This window comes from Castor canadensis, chromosome 11, assembly GCF_047511655.1.
Source record: "Castor canadensis chromosome 11, mCasCan1.hap1v2, whole genome shotgun sequence".
In the NCBI taxonomy this organism is placed as follows: domain Eukaryota; kingdom Metazoa; phylum Chordata; class Mammalia; order Rodentia; family Castoridae; genus Castor; species Castor canadensis.
This window is the reverse complement of record NC_133396.1, coordinates 21243633-21262391: the sequence shown is the minus strand read 5'-3', so window position 1 is coordinate 21262391 and position 18759 is coordinate 21243633. Positions and strand designations below refer to the sequence as shown.

The 18759-nt window shown below is 48.7% G+C and overlaps 2 protein-coding genes across 3 annotated transcripts; one reads left to right on the top strand and one right to left on the bottom strand.

Moving 5' to 3' along the window:
• Positions 1 to 323: 323 nt before the first annotated feature.
• Positions 324 to 7463, top strand: Vat1 (vesicle amine transport 1). The gene is made up of 6 exons (XM_020165196.2): positions 324 to 965; positions 3652 to 3859; positions 4241 to 4411; positions 4509 to 4598; positions 5590 to 5831; positions 5976 to 7463. Exons 1-6 carry the CDS (start codon positions 336 to 338, stop codon positions 6057 to 6059), a joined length of 1425 nt encoding a protein of 474 aa, XP_020020785.2. The 5' UTR covers positions 324 to 335; the 3' UTR covers positions 6060 to 7463.
• Ifi35 (interferon induced protein 35) lies at positions 6641 to 17290 on the bottom strand. 2 transcript variants are annotated; one of them, XM_020165201.2, is made up of 7 exons: positions 17090 to 17290; positions 9333 to 9431; positions 8830 to 8977; positions 8647 to 8753; positions 8365 to 8551; positions 8146 to 8252; positions 6641 to 7833 (listed from the first exon to the last, which is right to left on the bottom strand). In XM_020165201.2, exons 1-7 carry the CDS (start codon positions 17108 to 17110, stop codon positions 7642 to 7644), a joined length of 861 nt encoding a protein of 286 aa, XP_020020790.1. In that variant the 5' UTR covers positions 17111 to 17290; the 3' UTR covers positions 6641 to 7641. The 2 variants fall into 2 exon arrangements, with proteins under 2 accessions (XP_020020790.1, XP_020020789.1); XM_020165200.2 differs by having other exon boundaries at positions 9321 to 9431; positions 17090 to 17289.
• Positions 17291 to 18759: the final 1469 nt, after the last annotated feature.

Sequence of the window (18759 nt, the reverse complement as noted above, 5' to 3'; positions counted from 1 at the left end):
AAAAAAAAAACCAGACACGCATCACCATCTCTATTTCACAGACGGGAAAACCAGACACAGAGCATCAATGACCAAAGTAGGAAAGTTTTAAAGGCTTGGTCCCCATGCTCCTAGTTCGCCACTGCAAGACCACAGCGAATGAAGTCTGATTCCTGCCAGGGTGAGAGTCAGAGCCTGAGGCACAACTCATTGGGTTCTGGTCCACAGGTGGGTGACTCACCAAGTCTGATGTAAAGTCAAATTTTGCTATCATCCTTCAGTCCACCCCACAACGTAGTTTAAATTTGCAAAAGGCTTATTATTAATAAAAGCATTAAATCGCAGTCTCTGCAAGAATGTCCTCATGCACTTTGTCATCCGACGACACACTTCTTTTTCGCGCTCTCCAAAAGCTCACTTGCGGAACCCCTGGCCCTTTAAATCGACGCGCGAAGCCCCGCCCCCGGTCCAGAGTTCCGCCCCGCCCACTGGAGTCCACAGTGCGGACTCTTCCTGACGCGCGCCCCGCCCTCCCCAGCTGTGCACCCTCGGTCCAGCTGTGCGCGCAGGTCGGGAATCCAGCCATGTCCGCGGAGAAAGAGGTAGCGGAGCTGGCCACTTCGGTGGCGGCGGCCGAGGCAGGGGCCGGGGAAGACGCCCCTTCGCAGCCCCCAAAAGCCGAGGCAGCAAGCGACCTCCAGCCGCCCAAGGCCTCTGAGGGGTCCGCAGCTGCCTCGCCGCTGCGCAGCCTGGTAATCACCGGCTTTGGCGGCTACGACAAGGTGAAGCTGCAGAGCCGGCCGGCCGCGCCCCCGGCCCCCGGCCCCGGTCAGCTGACGCTGCGGGTCCGGGCCTGCGGGCTGAACTTCGCAGACCTCATGGCCCGACAGGGAGTGTACGACCGGCTGCCGCCGCTGCCCTTCACCCCGGGCATGGAGGGTGCGGGCGTCGTGATCGCCGTGGGCGAGGGAGTTAGCGACCGTAAGGTGAGCGGGCCAGGGTAGGCCGGGGAGGGGTTGTGCAGGCCACCTCACATTGGGGCACTGGTGGGCGGGCGCCGGGGGTGTGGCAGTGCGGAGGAAACTGGCACAGACCCAGGTGGAGAAGCGTGGAAGACGTAGGAAATTAGTTTGTTTTGAGGCTCCAGAAGAATGGGGGGGCAGGAATAGAGTTATTGCCCCTACCCCAATCATTTATAGTTGTGGCCGCCGCCCCAAAGCCACGGTGGTAGTGGGGGGAAAACAATAAGGAGCCCACGCGCATGCGCACGATGACCGACCCGCTGCTCCCCCACCCCCTGTAAGACCACACCTGTACCCCTGCCCACCAAACACTGGAGTAATTGTGGTCTCTTACCCTGACTGATGGTTTTAGCGCCCCCACCCCCTTTTCCCTTGGGAGCTTGAGGAGCTATGTAGTAGAGGTTGGGCGGGGGCGCAGTGGACATGCCAGAACCCTAGTCACATGCAGCCCCGTGGTCTGTGGGGGTGTGAGGCGGCGCCTCCCCGAGCAGGCCCAAAGAGGGGACACGCCCATCATGGAGGAGAGGGAGTCTTGTTCCCCCACCGCCATCCGCCTTACACTGCCAGTCTCGTCTTGGGATGGGGGAAGCGGGATCATGTCTGATCTTTGTCTTGGGCTGTTTCTCCAATGACTCAGCGATCGGGCCGCAACCGGGACTGCCCTTGAGAGCTTCCGGGCCGAACCATCTCTGCCTTCTTTGCAGAGGACCCCCCACCTCAAAAATCCCAGCAGGGCCCGTTTCGACTTGGGGGTGTGGCACTGTGAGCAGGTTGGCCCAGCCCTGCCGGTCTATTTTTCTTTCTCATTTATCGTCGAAATCTCGGCCACAGACCCATATGACACTGGAGACTTCCAGGTGACCAACTTTTTGACAGACCCGTTTGAGATCTCTCCAGGGCATGTGTTTAGGGGGTTCTTTTCAAAGCTGGCCCCTCAGATGCAGCCTACCCCTTGTCCGACCTGCCAGATAGTAGAGAAGCCAGTGCAAACAGCTCCTCCTTAAAGGGTTTCTCCATGTATTCATCTCTGGCCCCACCCGTGCCTGACTTCTAAATAATCTCACTCTTGGGAAGGTGTCAAAAGGAAATTTTGGGGGGGTGGGAATTGCAGTTCAAGTTACTGCTGAAGGCCACATATCTATCCTCCCTCCCCACACTTTCCGCCTGGTAAATACAGGATATCCTGACCAGGGCAAGAATCTGATGTAAGAGCCTGGATTCCTTGGGTAGGGCCCTCCCTCCTAGTGTTTGGGCTGGGAGGGGTCATGGCCCTGACCTGTAATGCGCTAAGAGTTAGGCATGAGCCAGACTAAGTAAGACTTGTTCTAGGCTATTTCTGGGACTGCATGGTTGCCAGCTGTCCTGTGTTAGCTCTGCATCTGTTAGACCTGAATCCAAGGGTAGAGGGCTTCCTTCCCCAGACCTCATCTCAGGCCAGAACTTGCAGGAAAACATCCCAACCTGCCTTCAGTCTCCTTCATTGGAGTATGTGCTTGAGAACATGAAAAAGGGCATATCTAGGAGTCCCGTTCCCCTTCCCATGATTCTTAAGTCTTCTTTGGAAGGCAGCTATGCTCACCACTATACCCGCCAGTGCATCCTAAAGTCTTCTTAATATACACATTCCACCATTCATGGCAGGAACCGAGATAGATCCAGATTGTCCTGAAATAGCACCACATCCTTCTCCATGCTCTTCAGAGATCCAGGAGAGGACTTCCTGAAACTCCTCCCTCTTCCTTGTCCTTCCCTTTGATCCCATTTGCTAAACTGGAGGAGCTCTATCTTTGCCCCCTTCCCCTCCTGTGAGAGACTCTCATGCAGGTGACTGAGAATGGACGGAGGGTGACTGGGATGGTGTGTCTCTTCTTGCGCAACACACTTCCTGCACCATCTCTGAGTAAAGGTATTGTCTGGGACCCCAGTGCTGGTTCAAATACAACTTCTTCTTGGGTGGTCATACCCAGCCCTAAGCACTCAGAGAAATTTACCTGTGCTTTGGCCTGGCCCTTTTTACCACATGCTGCCCTCTTCCTTTCAGTTATTTGATCATGTGACTTCCTCTTTTTGCTTTTATTATTGTTGTCTTTATTACTAGCTGCCATTGTTGACTACTTACTATGTGCTGGACATTGGGCTATAAGTAACTGAATGGGGTTTTTTTTTGTTCCTCCCTATCTAATCCTTACACTTCACCTTCTTAAGAAAACTGGTTAACTAATTTTTATTTCCCTAAAGTCACACTGCCAATAAAGGACAGATTCCATTTTTTGTAATCAAAGCAGTTTGATTTCATCAACAGCATTCGTGCTGCCCTAATATATTGAATGCAGCTTCTTGCATTCAAGGATATTATACAATAAAGAAGTGTATGATCTGTGAAATGAAGATAAGGATAGGATCTACCTCAAAGCTGATGTAAGGAATATTGAGCAATTATTTGTAAAGCACTTGGAATAGGGCTTGGTGAGCACTCAGTAAAGGTAAGTTCTTCTCAATGATGCCATTCTAATTAGTACCATAACCATTACTGACGCTTATACTACTACTTCATCTTGAAGAAGGGAGTCTGGTACATATTGAAGGTAGGTAAATGTCCTGTGGGTGAATAAATGAGTGACTGAATGGTGCTCTTCTTCTATTCTTCAAGGTAGGGGACCGGGTGATGGTGTTGATCCGGTTAGGGATGTGGCAGGAGGAGGTGACTGTGCCATCAGCAAACACCTTCCTGATGCCTGACGCCATGACTTTTGAGGAAGCTGCTGCCTTGTTGGTCAATTACATCACAGCCTACATGATCCTCTTTGATTTAGGAAACCTAAGGCCTGGCCACAGCGTCTTGGTCCACATGGCTGCAGGTACCTGGTTCCTCCCTTTTTTCTCCCTCTCCTTACCCCATCCTCATTTCCTTCCAGGCCCCTTCCCGGAGCCTGGCTGGTTTGTTGTCATGGTAACACCAGACTGCCTTGGCCTATGGTGCCCAGAGGCCTCTGCTGTGTAGTTGCCATGGTAACATTCAGGCATCAGGCTGGATTTGGTGTCTTTAGCAACATGCTCTCACCCCACACCTTCTCCTCTCTAGTCACCCTCCCCAATCCTCTATCATGGAATTTGGACATGGGTCCCAAAATGAGCTTAAGTACAATGAAGGTTATGGACCAAGAGGGCTCTTGAGAGGCTAGAATGAGAATAGTGGCCAAGTGACTCCATCTCCTCTCCTTATGAATGTCTTGCTGCAGGTGGTGTGGGTATGGCAGCTGGGCAGCTATGCCGTACTGTGGAGAATGTGACAGTGTTTGGGACAGCTTCCGCTGGCAAGCATGAGATGCTGAAGGAGAATGGGGTCATGTACCCCATTGATTACCACACAGCTGACTACGTGGATGAGGTCAAAAAGATCTCCCCCAAAGGTGGAGTCAAGGTTTGAGGGGGGTAGGAGCCACGGGACAGGGAAGGGGTCTCATGGCCGTGGATTCTAATGCTGTTCGTTTCCCTTCTCTGTGACAGGAGTGGATATCGTCATGGATCCCCTGGGTGGGTCAGATACTGCCAAGGGCTACAACCTTCTCAAACCCCTGGGCAAAGTTGTCACCTATGGTGAGTGAGTGGGTCAGGGATGGAGAGGGGATGTATGGGAGGAGGGCAGGTCTGATGGGTGGGAAATTGGAATATAGGGGCCCAGAGCTTTTGAGTGACAAGGGAGCAGTGACTTGGGGGCTCTATCAAGAGCTTTAGGAATAGTCCCGGATAGTGAAGATATTGCAGTTAGATGGCTGCCTCCTCATGCCAGGTTCTTTCATTATCTTTTACAACTTTTCATGGCAGTCATCATAAATCTATGTTCTCTCTATTCCTGTTTGGGGGATTATTCCTCATACAAAACCAACCAGTTTGTCTTCCTTCTGTCCCACCCATGGGTCTTCTTGGGCAAGCTGGATTTTCATTTAAAAATCTACTTCAAGCCTGGTGCCAGTGGCTCATACCTGTAATTCTAGCTACTCAGGAGGCAGAGATCAGGAGGACCAAGGTTCGAAGCCAGCCCAGGCAAATAGTTCCAGTGACCCTATCTTGAAGAAACCCATGACAAAAAAAGGGGCTGGTGAAGTGGCTCAAGGTGTAGGCCCTGAGTTCAAATCCCAGTATCACACAAAAAAAAATCTACTTTAAGCTGGGCATTGGTCATTCACACCTGTAATCCTAGCTACTTGGGAGACTGAGTTCAGGAAGATCACACTTCAAGGCCAACCAGGGCAAATAGTTCATGAGACCGCATCTCCAAAATAACTGGAGCAGAATGGACTAGAGGTGTGACTCAAGTAATAGAGTGCCTACTTTTCGAGCACCTGCTTTGCAAATACAAAGCCCTGAGTTCAAACCAATCCCACCAAAAAAAAAAAAAAAAAAAAAGCCCACTTCACATAAAATTGTTTTGGGCCCTTGGTAACTAGCAGGTTTAGGAACTATCCTGTCACTGCTGGCCTTAGCATGGAGAATTGCAAGGGGAGCAAGGGGCCAGATAAGTATGGATTCAGATATTTAGGGATGTGCCTAGAGCCTGGATCACAGACCATGTCATCCTGTTCCTTAGGAATGTCCAACCTGGTGACAGGCCCCAAGCGGAATCTGATGGCCCTGGCCCGCACGTGGTGGAATCAGTTCAGCGTGACAGCTATGCAACTGCTGCAGACCAACCGAGCTGTGTGTGGCTTCAACCTAGGCAACCTGGAGGGTGAAGTGGAGCTGGTCAGAAATGTGGTAGTCCGCCTCCTGGCTCTGTACAACCAGGGTCAAATCAAACCCCGCATTGACTCCGTCTGGCCCTTCGAGAAGGTGAGTGTGATGTCTGCAAGAAGGGCCTGAGTAGGACTTGTGAAGGCCACAGTCTCGAGAGGGTTCCTGGGGAAGAAGACCAACTCCTTTGGGCTGGATGGGAGTTGGATAGCATTGGGAACAGAATCTTCTCTTTCTCTCCAGGTAGTTGATGCCATGAAACAGATGCAGGAGAAGAAGAACGTGGGCAAGGTCCTCCTGGTTCCTGGGCCAGAGAAGGAGAACTAGGGCGAGGGTCTGAAGTCCCAGGAAGGGAGAAGTCAGGAAGCCCCGTTCTGTTGACCACCAACCTCTTACAGTTCATCCTCTGTCATAATGCGCTGCCCTTCCTCCCCCAAAGGTCTCTATGATGATGACCACTTCCCTGCCCTCAATCTTTCTCTCTGGTCAGGGCTGTGCCCTCCCCTTTCTTGCCCTCAGAAGAGGTTGGGAAGTGACCACTTGGATGTCCAGGCTCTGTCGAGAGGACAGGGAGGGTCAAAGGGAGGCAGGCCACTTCCTGCCCCCACCCTTTCCCTGGGCCTGCTGTGCTGCTTTTGTGCCAAGGTTAACCAGTCCATCCCCTGTTCTGTTGTGCGTACTTCCTCCTCTGCCTCATTTCCCTCCTGCCCCTGCCCCACCATCTCCCCAAAGAATTGGAATGTCAGCTCAGGATCTGTGTGAATCCAGCGTGTACCTGTCTCTTCCTAGTGTCCCTTCAGCCTGGGCCAACCAGCGCCCAAATCTGGGCTCAATCAGTTCCCACCTTGTCTTCTGTCCCCAACTTCTTAAGCACAATTGGATTTCTTCCACATCTAGGTTTTCTGCCATTCTTAACCAAGGCTGCCTCCTACAGCAAAGGCAGGAATCAGAGTGACTCCCTTAGTCGTGACTCTGGAATACTGAGCACCCCTACCCTTTACTGAGGTCTCTGGATTTGTTCTCAGTGCCTTAGCATCGGAAAACCTGTGCTAGTGTGTGTATGTAGGGGGTTTCCTGACTCCAGCCTCCTTGTCCACCCTGTCCTCCCCTGTGCCTTCCTTGTCCTGGTGGAACTGGGGTTTTACTCCTCCCCAGTCCTACAACACTGCCAAAAATCTGTGTATGTGCCAGCAGGTAGGGAGCCAACCCCTATCCTCTTGGGGTCAAGGCAGAAGCAGTGACCTTCACTGTGGTCTGTGCCATGTCCTGCCTCTTGTCAGTGGTGGAGGAGAAAAGGCAGGAAGCTTTACCAGCCAGAGCTCTGAGAAACATTGCTGTGTCTTGGTCTGGGACCAAAGTGAAAATCGAAGCATATTCCCTTTGCAGTCAAGGGGGGCCCCTTTGACTTCTCAGAGCATAGAGGCAGCTTTTCAGCTCAGCCCCAAACTTTGTTTACTTGGGTGGGGAGGTAGGGAGGTTAGGACTTGGGCTGCTGGAGCCAAAGTGGGGACTTGTGGGCTGGGGAGTATTTCCCCTTGCTTCAGAGCCAGGATTAGGGAGGGTTATTGCCCCAGTCGTTGCCAATGGGGGGTGGGAGGGTAGGGGTTAGCATCTTCATAGTCAGTTGTCTAAATGAGGCCTCAATATGGGAAGTGCCATTTCTGCTTTTGTGTCCCCCACCCCATTACCGCAGCTGCCTTTGTGTTTGTGTCAATAAAAAGCCAAATCCTGGGTCTTGGATGTTGCCTCTGAGAGCGTCAGGGAAGGTGAGCTGGTGGAAGACCAGTGCTAAAGGTTAGGGTTCTTTCCTCTCCCACAGCCCCCCTTCCATGTCCAAATCCAGTTTCTTTCAAGAATGAAATGAGGATAAACCTTATGCCATGCAGGTACTTTTACTGTTGCACCCAACCTAGCTTGACTCAGCACTGAAGACCGCCAGGCCCTGCTGTCCTGGGGGCGTGACTGTCAGGGATTCCACCTCCCCGCCCCCACGGGTGGGCTTCTGGAAGTGGATCTCCAGGATGTCATGCAGCTCCTGGCTGTCCAGGACATCAGGAATGTTGAGCACCAGCACTGAGCGGGGCACTGGCTGGAATTTGATCTGGCAGAGAGCAGAGAGAGGGGGCTGGGGTATGGCTCAAGTGGTAGAATGTTTGCCTGGCAAGTACAAAGCCCTGAGTTCAAACCCCAGTAAACCCCGCCCCCCCAAAAAAAGAGCCAAGAGATAGCAAAGGCTCATGGGAGTACAAGACAGAAGCAGTGCCTGCATGGGAGTACAGGAGAGATCCGGAAGCCTGGAGAGCAGGCTGGTGGGTAGGTTAGTGGGGCTGGGGGCACTCAAAGCCTTCCTTGAGCTGGTCTCTGGCAGACAGATAGGTTCCCTGGCCACTTGGTTCTGCACCTTCCCACTTACCTCAGCCTTCTGTATCTTCCCACTCATGTAGGGAGAAACTTTCAGAGAGACCTGCTGCCCACCCAGGGGCACTCTGAACTGACCAATCTGGCACAGGTGCTGGGCCACTGTGGAGAACAGGGAGGGTAGACCTTTGCTATCAAGGCCTCTCTCTCCTCTCCCGGCCTCATGCACCCTGAACCCTACTCTCCCCTGCAGAAGGCCCTTCAGGGCCCTTACCTTCTTCCTTGGCGAAACCAAGCATGACACTCCCTTGTAGCAGTTCCCGGGTCTCCACATCCCCACCCCCGTTCCGAGACTTGCCAAAGAAGATCTCCAACTTGTCCAGCAGCTCCTCCTCACTCAGTTTGAGTCCCACAGGAAACCCACTGACCAGCACCCTCTGGCCATCTGTCTGACTGGACACCTTGGGGGAAACAGGAGAGGGGACTCAGTTTGCTCCCTGGGCCCAGGTGCATCACACTCCCCGTTGCATGTCCGAGAATCATGCCATTCTGTTACCTGGATGGTGGTCACTCTGGGCAGCTCCAAGGACTGGACCTGCACCCGCAGCCTGCACTCCTCCATGTCAATCTTATGCTCCTTTTGTCTCAGCACCTGCTCAGCCACTAGGTGTCAAGGAGTAACAGGATCAGTCCTGGGAATCCATCCATCCTCCCTCCCAAGACTGACTCCTAGGCTCACCTTTGGGGTCATCAAAGGTGACCAGAGCAGAGCTGCCAGGCAGAGGGCAGCAGACTCGCAGGTTGGAAACCAAAGACTTAGGCACTTCCCTGCCCTGCTTAGTGTGTCCTCGGAATACCAGGGGGACTTCAGGCACTGGGAATGGGATCTGGAAGTGGGGGAAGTGAGGTTGATACAAATTTTAGGGGAAGGGTCCCCATTTCTTCCCAGATGAAAGATGGTCCCAATTCCATTTGATTGATGTTCAGTGAAGAATTCATTTACTAAAAGAACTGGATTGAGTGGGTGAATGCAAGTTAGGTCCACACTGCACACTTTACATACAAGTGTTTAGTTTGTTCTCACACAAGCCTGGGAGGCAGTAAGCCCTGCTTTACAGATGAGAAAACAGGTTCAGAGAATCCAATTAACACATAGGAAGTGGCAGGGCCAGGTATAAAACTAAGTAAAACTAAGAACTCCCCAGCTCTTTTCTAGCAGATGCACCTTACCTTCCACTTTACCTTGTCTTTGGGGGGGTCCCTGCGCTCCCTTCTCAACTGCTGCAGCTCCTGCAGCTTCATCTTTAGTCTGACCTGCTCCTCCTGAAGAGTGCAGAGGACCTTTCAGAGCAGAAGGGAACAAGGTGATGGTCACTTGCCTTTCCAGAGAACAAGATGGTCCATCCAGAAGGGAGCCTATTGTGGCCTCCAGAAGCACAGGTGATGCTGGGCCCCTGGCACACCCAGGCCCTTTTCCCTGCTCAGCCTGCTCCACCCAGAATGTGTGGCCTCAGCAGCTGGAGCTTTCGCAGCAGCCATGGCTGGTTCATTACTGCAGATCTAGCTTAATAAACACTAACCAAGCTCCTGCTACACGGCGCTGGGCCCTGAGACAGGGCAGTGGAAGATAAGGGTGCAGCCTTTGGGCCTGTACCAAACAGTACCTAACACAGGCCAATTGTGAAGGAAACCCAGCCCCAAGGGTTAGCACAACCAGAAAGCCTCTAGGGGACTGGGGGCTTAGAGTTGCAAACTTCGTTAGCTTTTTTTTTTTCAGTTCTGGGGACTGAGGATTGAACACAGTGTCTTGAGCATATAGACTCGTGCTCTACCACTTGAGCTATGCCCCACCTCTCAGCTCCAGTTATTTTCTTTTTTTTTTTTTTTTGGTGGTTCTAGGATCTGAACTCAGAGCCTCATTCTTGCTAGGCAGGTGCTCTACCACTTGAGCCATTCCACCAGCCCTTTCTGTGATGGGATTTTAAAGATAGGGTCTTGAGAACTCTTTTCCCTAGCTGGTGTCAAACCTCAATCCTCCTGATCTCTGCCTCCTGAGTAGCTAGGATTACAGGCATGAGCCGCTGGTGCCAGGCCACTAACATTTATTAAATACTAAATTTATTAAATGATATGTCAGGTACTGAGCAAAGCCTTTTAAATGGATTGTACAACTCAATTCCCATGTCAACTCTATGAGATACCTTCTAACCTTTATTTTGCACATGAGAAATCAGTTGGGCACTGGTGGCTCACACCTGTAATCCTAGCTACTCAAGAGGCAGAGATCAGGAGGATCATGGTTCAAAGCAGCCCTAGCAAATAGTTCACAAGACCCTATCTCAAAAAATCCTTCACAAAAGTAGGGCTGGTGGAGTGACTCAAGATGAAGGCCCTGAGTTCAAGCCCCAGTACCGCAAAAAAAGAAAGAAAGAAAACTAACTCAGTCCACTAAAGAACTTGTCTAAAGTCATTTGGTCCTAGGCAGTCTGACTCCAGCCCTCCCCCTGCCAGCCAGTGCTTCCCATGAAGAAATCAAGCCCAAGAGGGAAGTAATTTACACACCTCCATCTGACCCCTGAACTGCCACTCTTTCCATGCACCAAAAAGCCTTTCAGGCTGGTGTGATTTGGAGCTGGTCCAGAGAGAACACAGACAGGACTGGCAGGGAAATGACACCAGGGATATGAATAAATGCACTTTTGTTTGTGGGACTGAGCAGATATGGGCTGGCAGAGCATACACTGTGGTTAGGGAGCCTGGTAAATAAGGCGAAGTGTGAACTGGCTTGGAACGATAGGTCTCTGGTGACCAGAAAAGTCACTGACACAAAATAGTTGCTTAGTAAATATGTGTTGAATTACTGGATGAAGTGGGAGCATGTTACTGATGGCATTGAAGAAATTCAGTGAGCTTCTTCTACTTTAAGCAGAGGAAAATTAGAGCTTGATCAAATTATGCTGGTTTATGAAAAACAAAAAAGTTCCCTATTGAGCAGGAGGTGAGGCTCAAGTGGTAGAGCGCTTGCCTAGCAAATGTAAAGCCCTGAGTACAAACCCCAGTGTCACCAAAAAAAAAAAGAAAAAGTTCCCTATTTATTTTTGGGTAAATCAGAAGTTGCAAACTCAGTGCTCTTAAATGTATTATTATTATTATTGGTGGCTTTTTTGTGCTGTACTAGGGCTTAAACTCAGGCCTACATCTTGAGCCACTCCACCAGCCCTCTTTTGTGAAGGTTTTTTTTTTTTGAGATAGGATGTCATGGAACTATTTGCCCAGGCTGGCTTTGAACCGCAATCCTCCTGATCTCTGCCTCCTGAATAGCTGGGATTACAGGTGTGACCACCTGCACCCAGTGATTATTGGTGTTTTTGAGACACAGTCTTGCTATGAAGCCCAGGCTGACCTGGAACTTACCATCCTCCTGCCTCCACTTCCCAAAATTCTGGGATTATAGGTGTGCACCACCTTACCTGGTTTGCAAACTGCTTTTAAGGGCTAGTTAGGTTATATCAATGAGCCAAGAGAGCTATATAGGATGATAAGGGAGTAGGAGGATATCCATGCTAGCATGTACAACTTCTCAATTCTAATCAAGTTTTTTCCTGTGATATATGTGGTTCTATTATTCTATATCTCCCCATTTTTAACAGAAATTAGACATCTCAATTTTTTTCTTTGATTTATTTATTTTTTGGTAGGACTGGTGTTTGAACCTAAGCAGGTACCCTACTGCTTGAGCCACACCTCCAGTCCATTTTTGTTCTGTTTATTTTGGAGATGAGGTCTCATGAACTCTTTGCCCAGGCTGGTTTGAACTTCGATCCTCTCAATCTCAGTCTCCCAAATAGCTAGGATTACAGGCGTGAGCCACTGGCACCCAGCAGAAATCTAGATTTTACTTGAAAAAAGATGGCTCAATTTAAAAAACATGAAAAATTAAGTACATTGGTTGATTGTATTTGCTCTATCCTCTTTTTACCTTTGCTTTAAATCTGTTTTTTGACAGGGGCATTTACATGGTCTTGTACTTGCCTGACAGGCGGTCTAGCACTTTAGCAATGCCCCAGCCCTTTTTGTTTGTTTTTAGGTACTTTTACTGGCATTAATGGGGTTTTGAACTCATAGCCTCATGCTTGCTAGGCAGGCTTCTACCACTTGGGCCACATCCCCAGCCCTGCTTTTAGATATTTTTCAAATATGGTCTCTCATTTATGCCCAGGCTGTTGTGGACCATGATCCTCCTAATTTACGCTTCTGAGAGAGAGAGAGAGAGAGAGAGAGAGAGAGAGAGAGAGAGAGAGGAGGGAGAGAGTGAGTCATTACTCTGGCAATGATGACAGATGAACTGGAGTTGTAACCTCACCTCAGAGTAAGTAAAACATACCCAGACTCCATAGTTCTTGTTTCAACCAGCGTGACAGGGGTTAATCTGGGCTTCTGGCAGGGGCCCAGGAGGAACACTTGAAATGAGCTCACTTTACAAGAAAAAGCCTCAAGACTCCCTGGAGGCTTGCATTAAGGAGACAGGATAACAAACCAGAGACAATGCCAAGATTTCAGGCCTGGGGATCCCAGAGTTTGCAATAATGCAGAAGGCAATGCTGAGGACCTACTATATGCTAGCATAGTTGGACTCATTGAAAGCATCACAAAGCCATATCCTGGGCTGGGGGTATGGCTCAGTGGTAGAGCATTGCAAGTCCCTGGTCCCATCCCCAGCACCAGAGAGAGAGAGAGAGAGAGAGAGAGAGAGAGAGAAGACCACAGAGATTTAGCAACTTGGTGGGCATTTGGATTGGGCAATTAAAAAACAGTCATACTAGCTGAGCCCCTTAGGCCTGTAATCCTAGCTACTTGGAAAGCTGAGGATCAGGAGAATCGAGGTTTGAGGCTAGCCTGGGCAAACAGTTTGTGAGACCCTTTCCAAAATAACCAGAACAAAATGGACCAGAGGTGTGGTTTAAGTGATAGAGCACCTGCTTTGCAAGTGTGAAGCCCTAAATTCAACTTCAGTCCTACCAAAAAACAACAACAAAAAAACAGTCATACTTCTCATGAGGAAATGATCAAAGTCCATGTACAGAGGGTTGCTAACTTACAATGGTCCAACCTATGGCTTTTGACTTTACGATGGTGTCAAAGTGATATACATTCATTAGAAAGTCTACTCTGGATTTTGATATTTTCCCAGGCTATTACTATGTGATATGATACTCTCTGGGCAGTCATTGCATCACAAGGGTGAACAACTGACACTCTGTAGTAGATTGTGTTGCTAAGCCACGGTGTTCCATAGTTTAGGTGGATTCAATGCATTTTCAACCTAAGGTATTTTCAACTCAGAATGGGTTTATCTAGACATAACCTCGTCATGCGCAGAGGAATATCTGTGCAAGGATTATTACTAGAGCCTTGTTTACCACAGAAAAAAAATTTATGTCCAACAATAGAAATATGATAAAATATTACGTAGCAATATAAACCTGGAAAAATGCTTACAATAAGCCAAAGAAGCAAAATATGAAACTATGTATGAGCAGAGTGTGATGGTGTTGTAAGCCCAGCTACTCAGGAGGTGGAGGCAGGAGGCTGGAGATGGAGGCTAGCCCTGGCAAAGTCAGTGAAATAATATCTCAAAAACAAATACAGCCTGGTGAGGTGGCTCTCACTTGTAATCCTAGCAGAGATCAGAAGGATCACAAGGCAGCCCAGGGAAAAAGTTTGCAAAACCCTATCACAAAAAAGGGCCAGTGAAGTGACTCAGGTGTCAAGGAGTAGGCCTGAGTTCAAACTCCAATACCACAAAAAAACAAAACAAAACAAAAAAAACCCTGGTGGTGCGTACCAAGCATGTGGGCATCCTGCTGGGTTCAATCCTTTGTATTTCAAAAACAATCTTCCTCCCCCCAAAAAGGGGGGGGGGCTATTTAATTTTTTTTTTTTCATTTTTCTTTCGTTCTTTGGTAGTACTGGGGTTTGACTCAGGACTTCATGCTTGGTAAGCAGGTATTTTGCTACCTGAGCCACACCCTCACCCCTTTTTTGCTCTACTTACTTTTTTTTTTCAGTACTGGGGTTTAAACTCCAGGTCTATACCTCCAGCCAGTCCACCAGCCCTTTTTGTGATGTTTTTTTTTCAAGATAGGGTCTCATGAACTGTTTGCCCAGGCTGGTTTCTAACTGTGATCCTCCTGATCTCTGCCTCCTGAGTAGCTAGGATTACATGCATGACCTCTGGCGCCCTGCACGACTTACTTTTTGAATAGGGTCTTCCGTTTTTTGCCTCCACTATGGTCCTTCTCCCTATGCCTCCCATGGCAGTACGTGCTTCCTTGCCCACTTATTATTATTTTCCTATTTCTCTATCTATCCATTTATTTATTTTGCAGTTCTGGGGTTTGAACTCCAGGCTTTGTACATGCTAGGCAGGCACAATACCAATTGAGCTACACAATGCTATTCCAGCGCTGAGCCTGGCTTATTGACTGAGGGATGCTCTCACTAACTTTTTACCCAGGCTGGCTTTGAACTGAAATCCTTCGATTTCTGTCTCTTGAGTTATAATTTAATTTGTTTTTAACTCATAAAAATGCATGCCTGTAATCCCAGCACTCAGAAGTCTGAGGCTACATAGTGAATTCAAGGCCAGCCTGGGCTACAGGACTATATAATGAGACCTTGGCTCAGAAAAAAGGGACTGCGGTTGTAGCTCAAGTAATAGAGCACTGAGTGTTGGCCTACCATGCACAAGCCGTGGATTCAATCTCCAGCACTGAAAAAAAAATAAAAAAGAAAAATGATTGTCCTGGGAACTGGGATTGTTAAAAGGTTGGCAATGATACTTTTATGTTTGTTTATGTTTTGTGACACTGGGGAATAAACCCAGGACCTCACTCATGCTAGGCTAGCACTCTACCACTGAACTACATCCTTGTCCTACCAAGAAAATACTATTAACAGTAATAAACACTGGAGCACTCAGTATTCCATAGACTGTGCAGTGGGCTAAATAAATCTTTTTTTCATGCTTGCTAGGCAGGCACTCTATCACTTGAGCCACTCCACCAGCCCTTTTTTTGTGATTTTTTTTTTTTTTTTTTCAAGATAGGGTCTCTCTACCTATTTGCCTGGGCTGGCTTCAAATCACGATCCTCCTGATCTCTGCCTCTTGAGTATCTAGGATTATAGGTGTGAGTCACTGGTGCCCAGCTTAAAATTTATAAATCTTATAGCATAATTCCCATAGTTTAATTCTTGTAGGTAGATATCCATGTGGGGAAGTTTAATATGCTCATTTTACAGCAAGGAAATAGGGATTAGACTGTAAATTTTTTTATTTTTATATAGAGCACATATTCTGGGTTTTTTTTGTTTGTTTTTGGTTGGATTGAGGTTTGAACCTGCTTGCAAAGCAGGCACTCTACCACTTGAGCCACACCTCCAGTCCAATTTGCTCTGGTTATTTTGGAGATGTGGGGGGTCTCTTCAAGTATTTACTAGGATTGGCCATGAACTGAGATCCTCCTGATTTCAGCCTCCCAGGTAGCTATACTCACTGCTAGACTATATTTTATTTTCTTGGCAATACTTGGGGTTGAACTCAGGGGCTTTGTGCTTACTAGGAAAGTGCTCTCCCACTTGAGCCACACTTCCAACCCTATTTTGAGCCATACTTCCGGCGCTATTTTTCTTTTTTGAGACAGGGTCTTGCTATGTAGTCCAGGCTGGCCTGGAACTTGCTATGTAGTCAGGTTGGCCTTGAACTTTCAATCTTAGTTCTTCTGCCTCCTGAATGCTGGGATTACAGGCATGCTCCACCATGCCCCAACATAGGGTGTAAACTTTAGAAAGGCTAATGATTTGCACAGGGTGACACAATTTGAACAAACTAGGATTTGATGGTAGGCTGGCTCCCGATCCTGTGCTTTTTCTTATTACACTGGAGGAGCAAATTAAAAATTTCCAGGGCTTCAGCCGGTTGCCAGCAGCCCACCCCTGTAATCCTAGCTACTCAGGAGGGCGACATCAGAAGGATCTTGGTTCAAAGCCAGCCTGGGGTCAGGGTAGGGGGACTTCATGAAACCCTATCTCAAAAAAAAAAAAAAAAAAAAAAAAGACAAAAAGAGCTGGTGGAGTGGCTCAAGGTGCAGGCTCTGAATTCAAACCCCAGTACTGGAAAAAAAAAAAATTCCAGTGCTAGCAGAGTGGCTCAAGTAGTAGAGTACCTGCCTAGCAAATGTGAGGCACTGAATTCAAGCCCCAGTACTACCTAAATAAATAAATAAATAAATAAAAATCCAGTGAGAAATCTTAATTGGGGTAGTATCAGGTCAAGAAAGCTGGAGAGGAGTCTTTGCTCCCATATCCCTTGTGGGGACTGGGAAATGTTTCTCTCTTCCCCCCACACACCTTGTCTATACTTGATCCTGTTATATTAAAATAAATCCTTGCTAAAACTTGAGAAAAAAAAAAAAACCTGGAGAGAAGGTGGTTATCACCTCCTGCCAGGCTCATGCTGGTCACCAAGGATCCATATTGAACAGGCTAGATGGGGTCCAGTCCTCACAGAGCTCAGTGCAGCCAGAGCTACATCACACGAGACTCAGAGACATTAGCCCTCAGACGGGGAACACTTCTTCCAGACCTTGGAGGAGGCTAAGGGTTAGGTTGATTGGAAAAAATAAGAGGAGGGGGATTTTTGGCAAGGAGAGACTTTAGTGGACAGGTATTACCCATTAGGGTGCAGACCCTGTGGCTACCTAATGGATTCTCCCCATAAAAAGCTACATTCGTACAAGAAAGTTGCAAGCTCCTGCCAGGCAGGCTGTAAGCGAATTCTTAACTTTGAGGCATTGGCAAGGGAACCGGTTCCACGGGAGAAGGGTAATCTCAGCTGTTTCTTCTGGAGCCTTCAGCAAGTCTAAGAGATGGACAGGCAGGTTCCGAGCCAAGAGAGCCCCTCTGCTTCTTCCCACCCCGACAGCCTCCTCCTTACTTACATCGTTTAGGTTCACTGACATGGGTCTACGGTCCGTTTGGCAAGAGCTGAGGCTTCAGAGCTGGGCACCACTAAACTTGCTTGTACCTGCTGAGGGGCTTTGGTCTCCCCTCCCCAGCCGGGCCAACACAAACTTCCTAAGGTTCTGTGAGCAGGCTCCTTACTTCCACTTTCATTTCAGTGAAATCCGGCCCTCTGAAGCTCACACGCCGTTTAGTGGAGTCTTTCCCGCCCATGGGAGGAGCCTTCCGGGTCTTCATCATTTGAGCCATTCCTCCAGCTCTTCCTGGTCTTCAAAGTTGATTACTTGCTAAATGCTAATGGCTCACACCTATAATCCTAGCTACTCAGGAGGCAGAGATCAAGAGGATCATGTTTTGAAGCCAGTCCTGGCATAGTTCGTGAGACCCGATCTCAAAATAACCCTTTACAAAAAAGGGCTGGTGGAGTAGCTCAAGGTGTAGACCCTGAGTTCAAGCCCCAGTACTAAAAAAAAAAAAAGTTGACTACCAAAGCAGGCACGCAACTGTAATCCTAGTTACTCCAGAGGTGGAAGCAGGATTGAGAGTTTGAGGCAGGGGCAAAATTAGGGAGATCCTATCTCAAAACCAAAACCAAACCAAACCAGCTGGGCATGATGGCGCAAGCCTGTAATGCTAGCTATTTGGGAGGCAGAGGTCAGAAGGATCCAGGGTCCATACCAGCCCCAGTAAAAAGTTCTCAAGACTCCATCTCAACCAATAGTTGGGCATGGTGATGTGCACCTGTCATCCCAACTAAACAGGAAGCACAAACAGGATAGAGATCTAGGCCAGCTCAGACACAAAGCAAGACCCTCTCTAAGAAATAACCACAGTGGGAAGAACTGGGCATGCAGCTCAGGTGGTAGAGAACCTGCCTAACAAGAGCTATACTCTTTTGAGTTCAATTCCCAGCATGGGGGATGAGGATGGGGGAATTGGAGGGGGGCAGGGGAATGTGTGGAGTGGCTCACTCTTATAATCCTAGCTACTTGGGAGGCTGAGATGGGTGTAGAGGTGGGGAGAAGGAAACTTGGGAGGCTGACATGGACGGTGGGAGGATCATAGTTGGAGGCCAGTCCAGGCAAATATTTCCCAAGCAGAGCAAAAGGAACTGGAGTAGAGTCTGCTTTGCAAGTACAAAGTCCTGAGTTCAGAACCCAGTTCTCCCCCCCCACTCCAACACATACACACACACACAAATGCTGTGGATGTACTAAAAAAATCAGGGGAAGCCACCTCACAAATAACTACAAAGCCAATGCTGGTCCCAACCAACCATTCCCAGGCAATCAATTCTAGCACAAGCCCAAGTGTATTTCCCTAGTCTACATTTATGCTGGGAACATGTAAAAAACATCACTAAAGGAACTGTTCTCTCGGTAACTGTTTTATCAATTGGGAAATGCAACCAGGACAGATAAAAGCCCATAGTTGGAAGTTCACAAAGTTGTAATGACAGCCAGCTGGCCGCTGGTGGTTCATGCCTATAACCCTACTCAAAAGGCAGAGATCAGGAGGATTGAAGTTAGAACCAAGCCTGGGCAAACAGTTCTGCCAGACCCTGTCTTGAAAACAGCCATCACAATAGGGCTGGTGGAATGGCTCAAGGTGTAGGCTGAGTTCAAGCCCCAGTAGCCGGGGGCGGGGG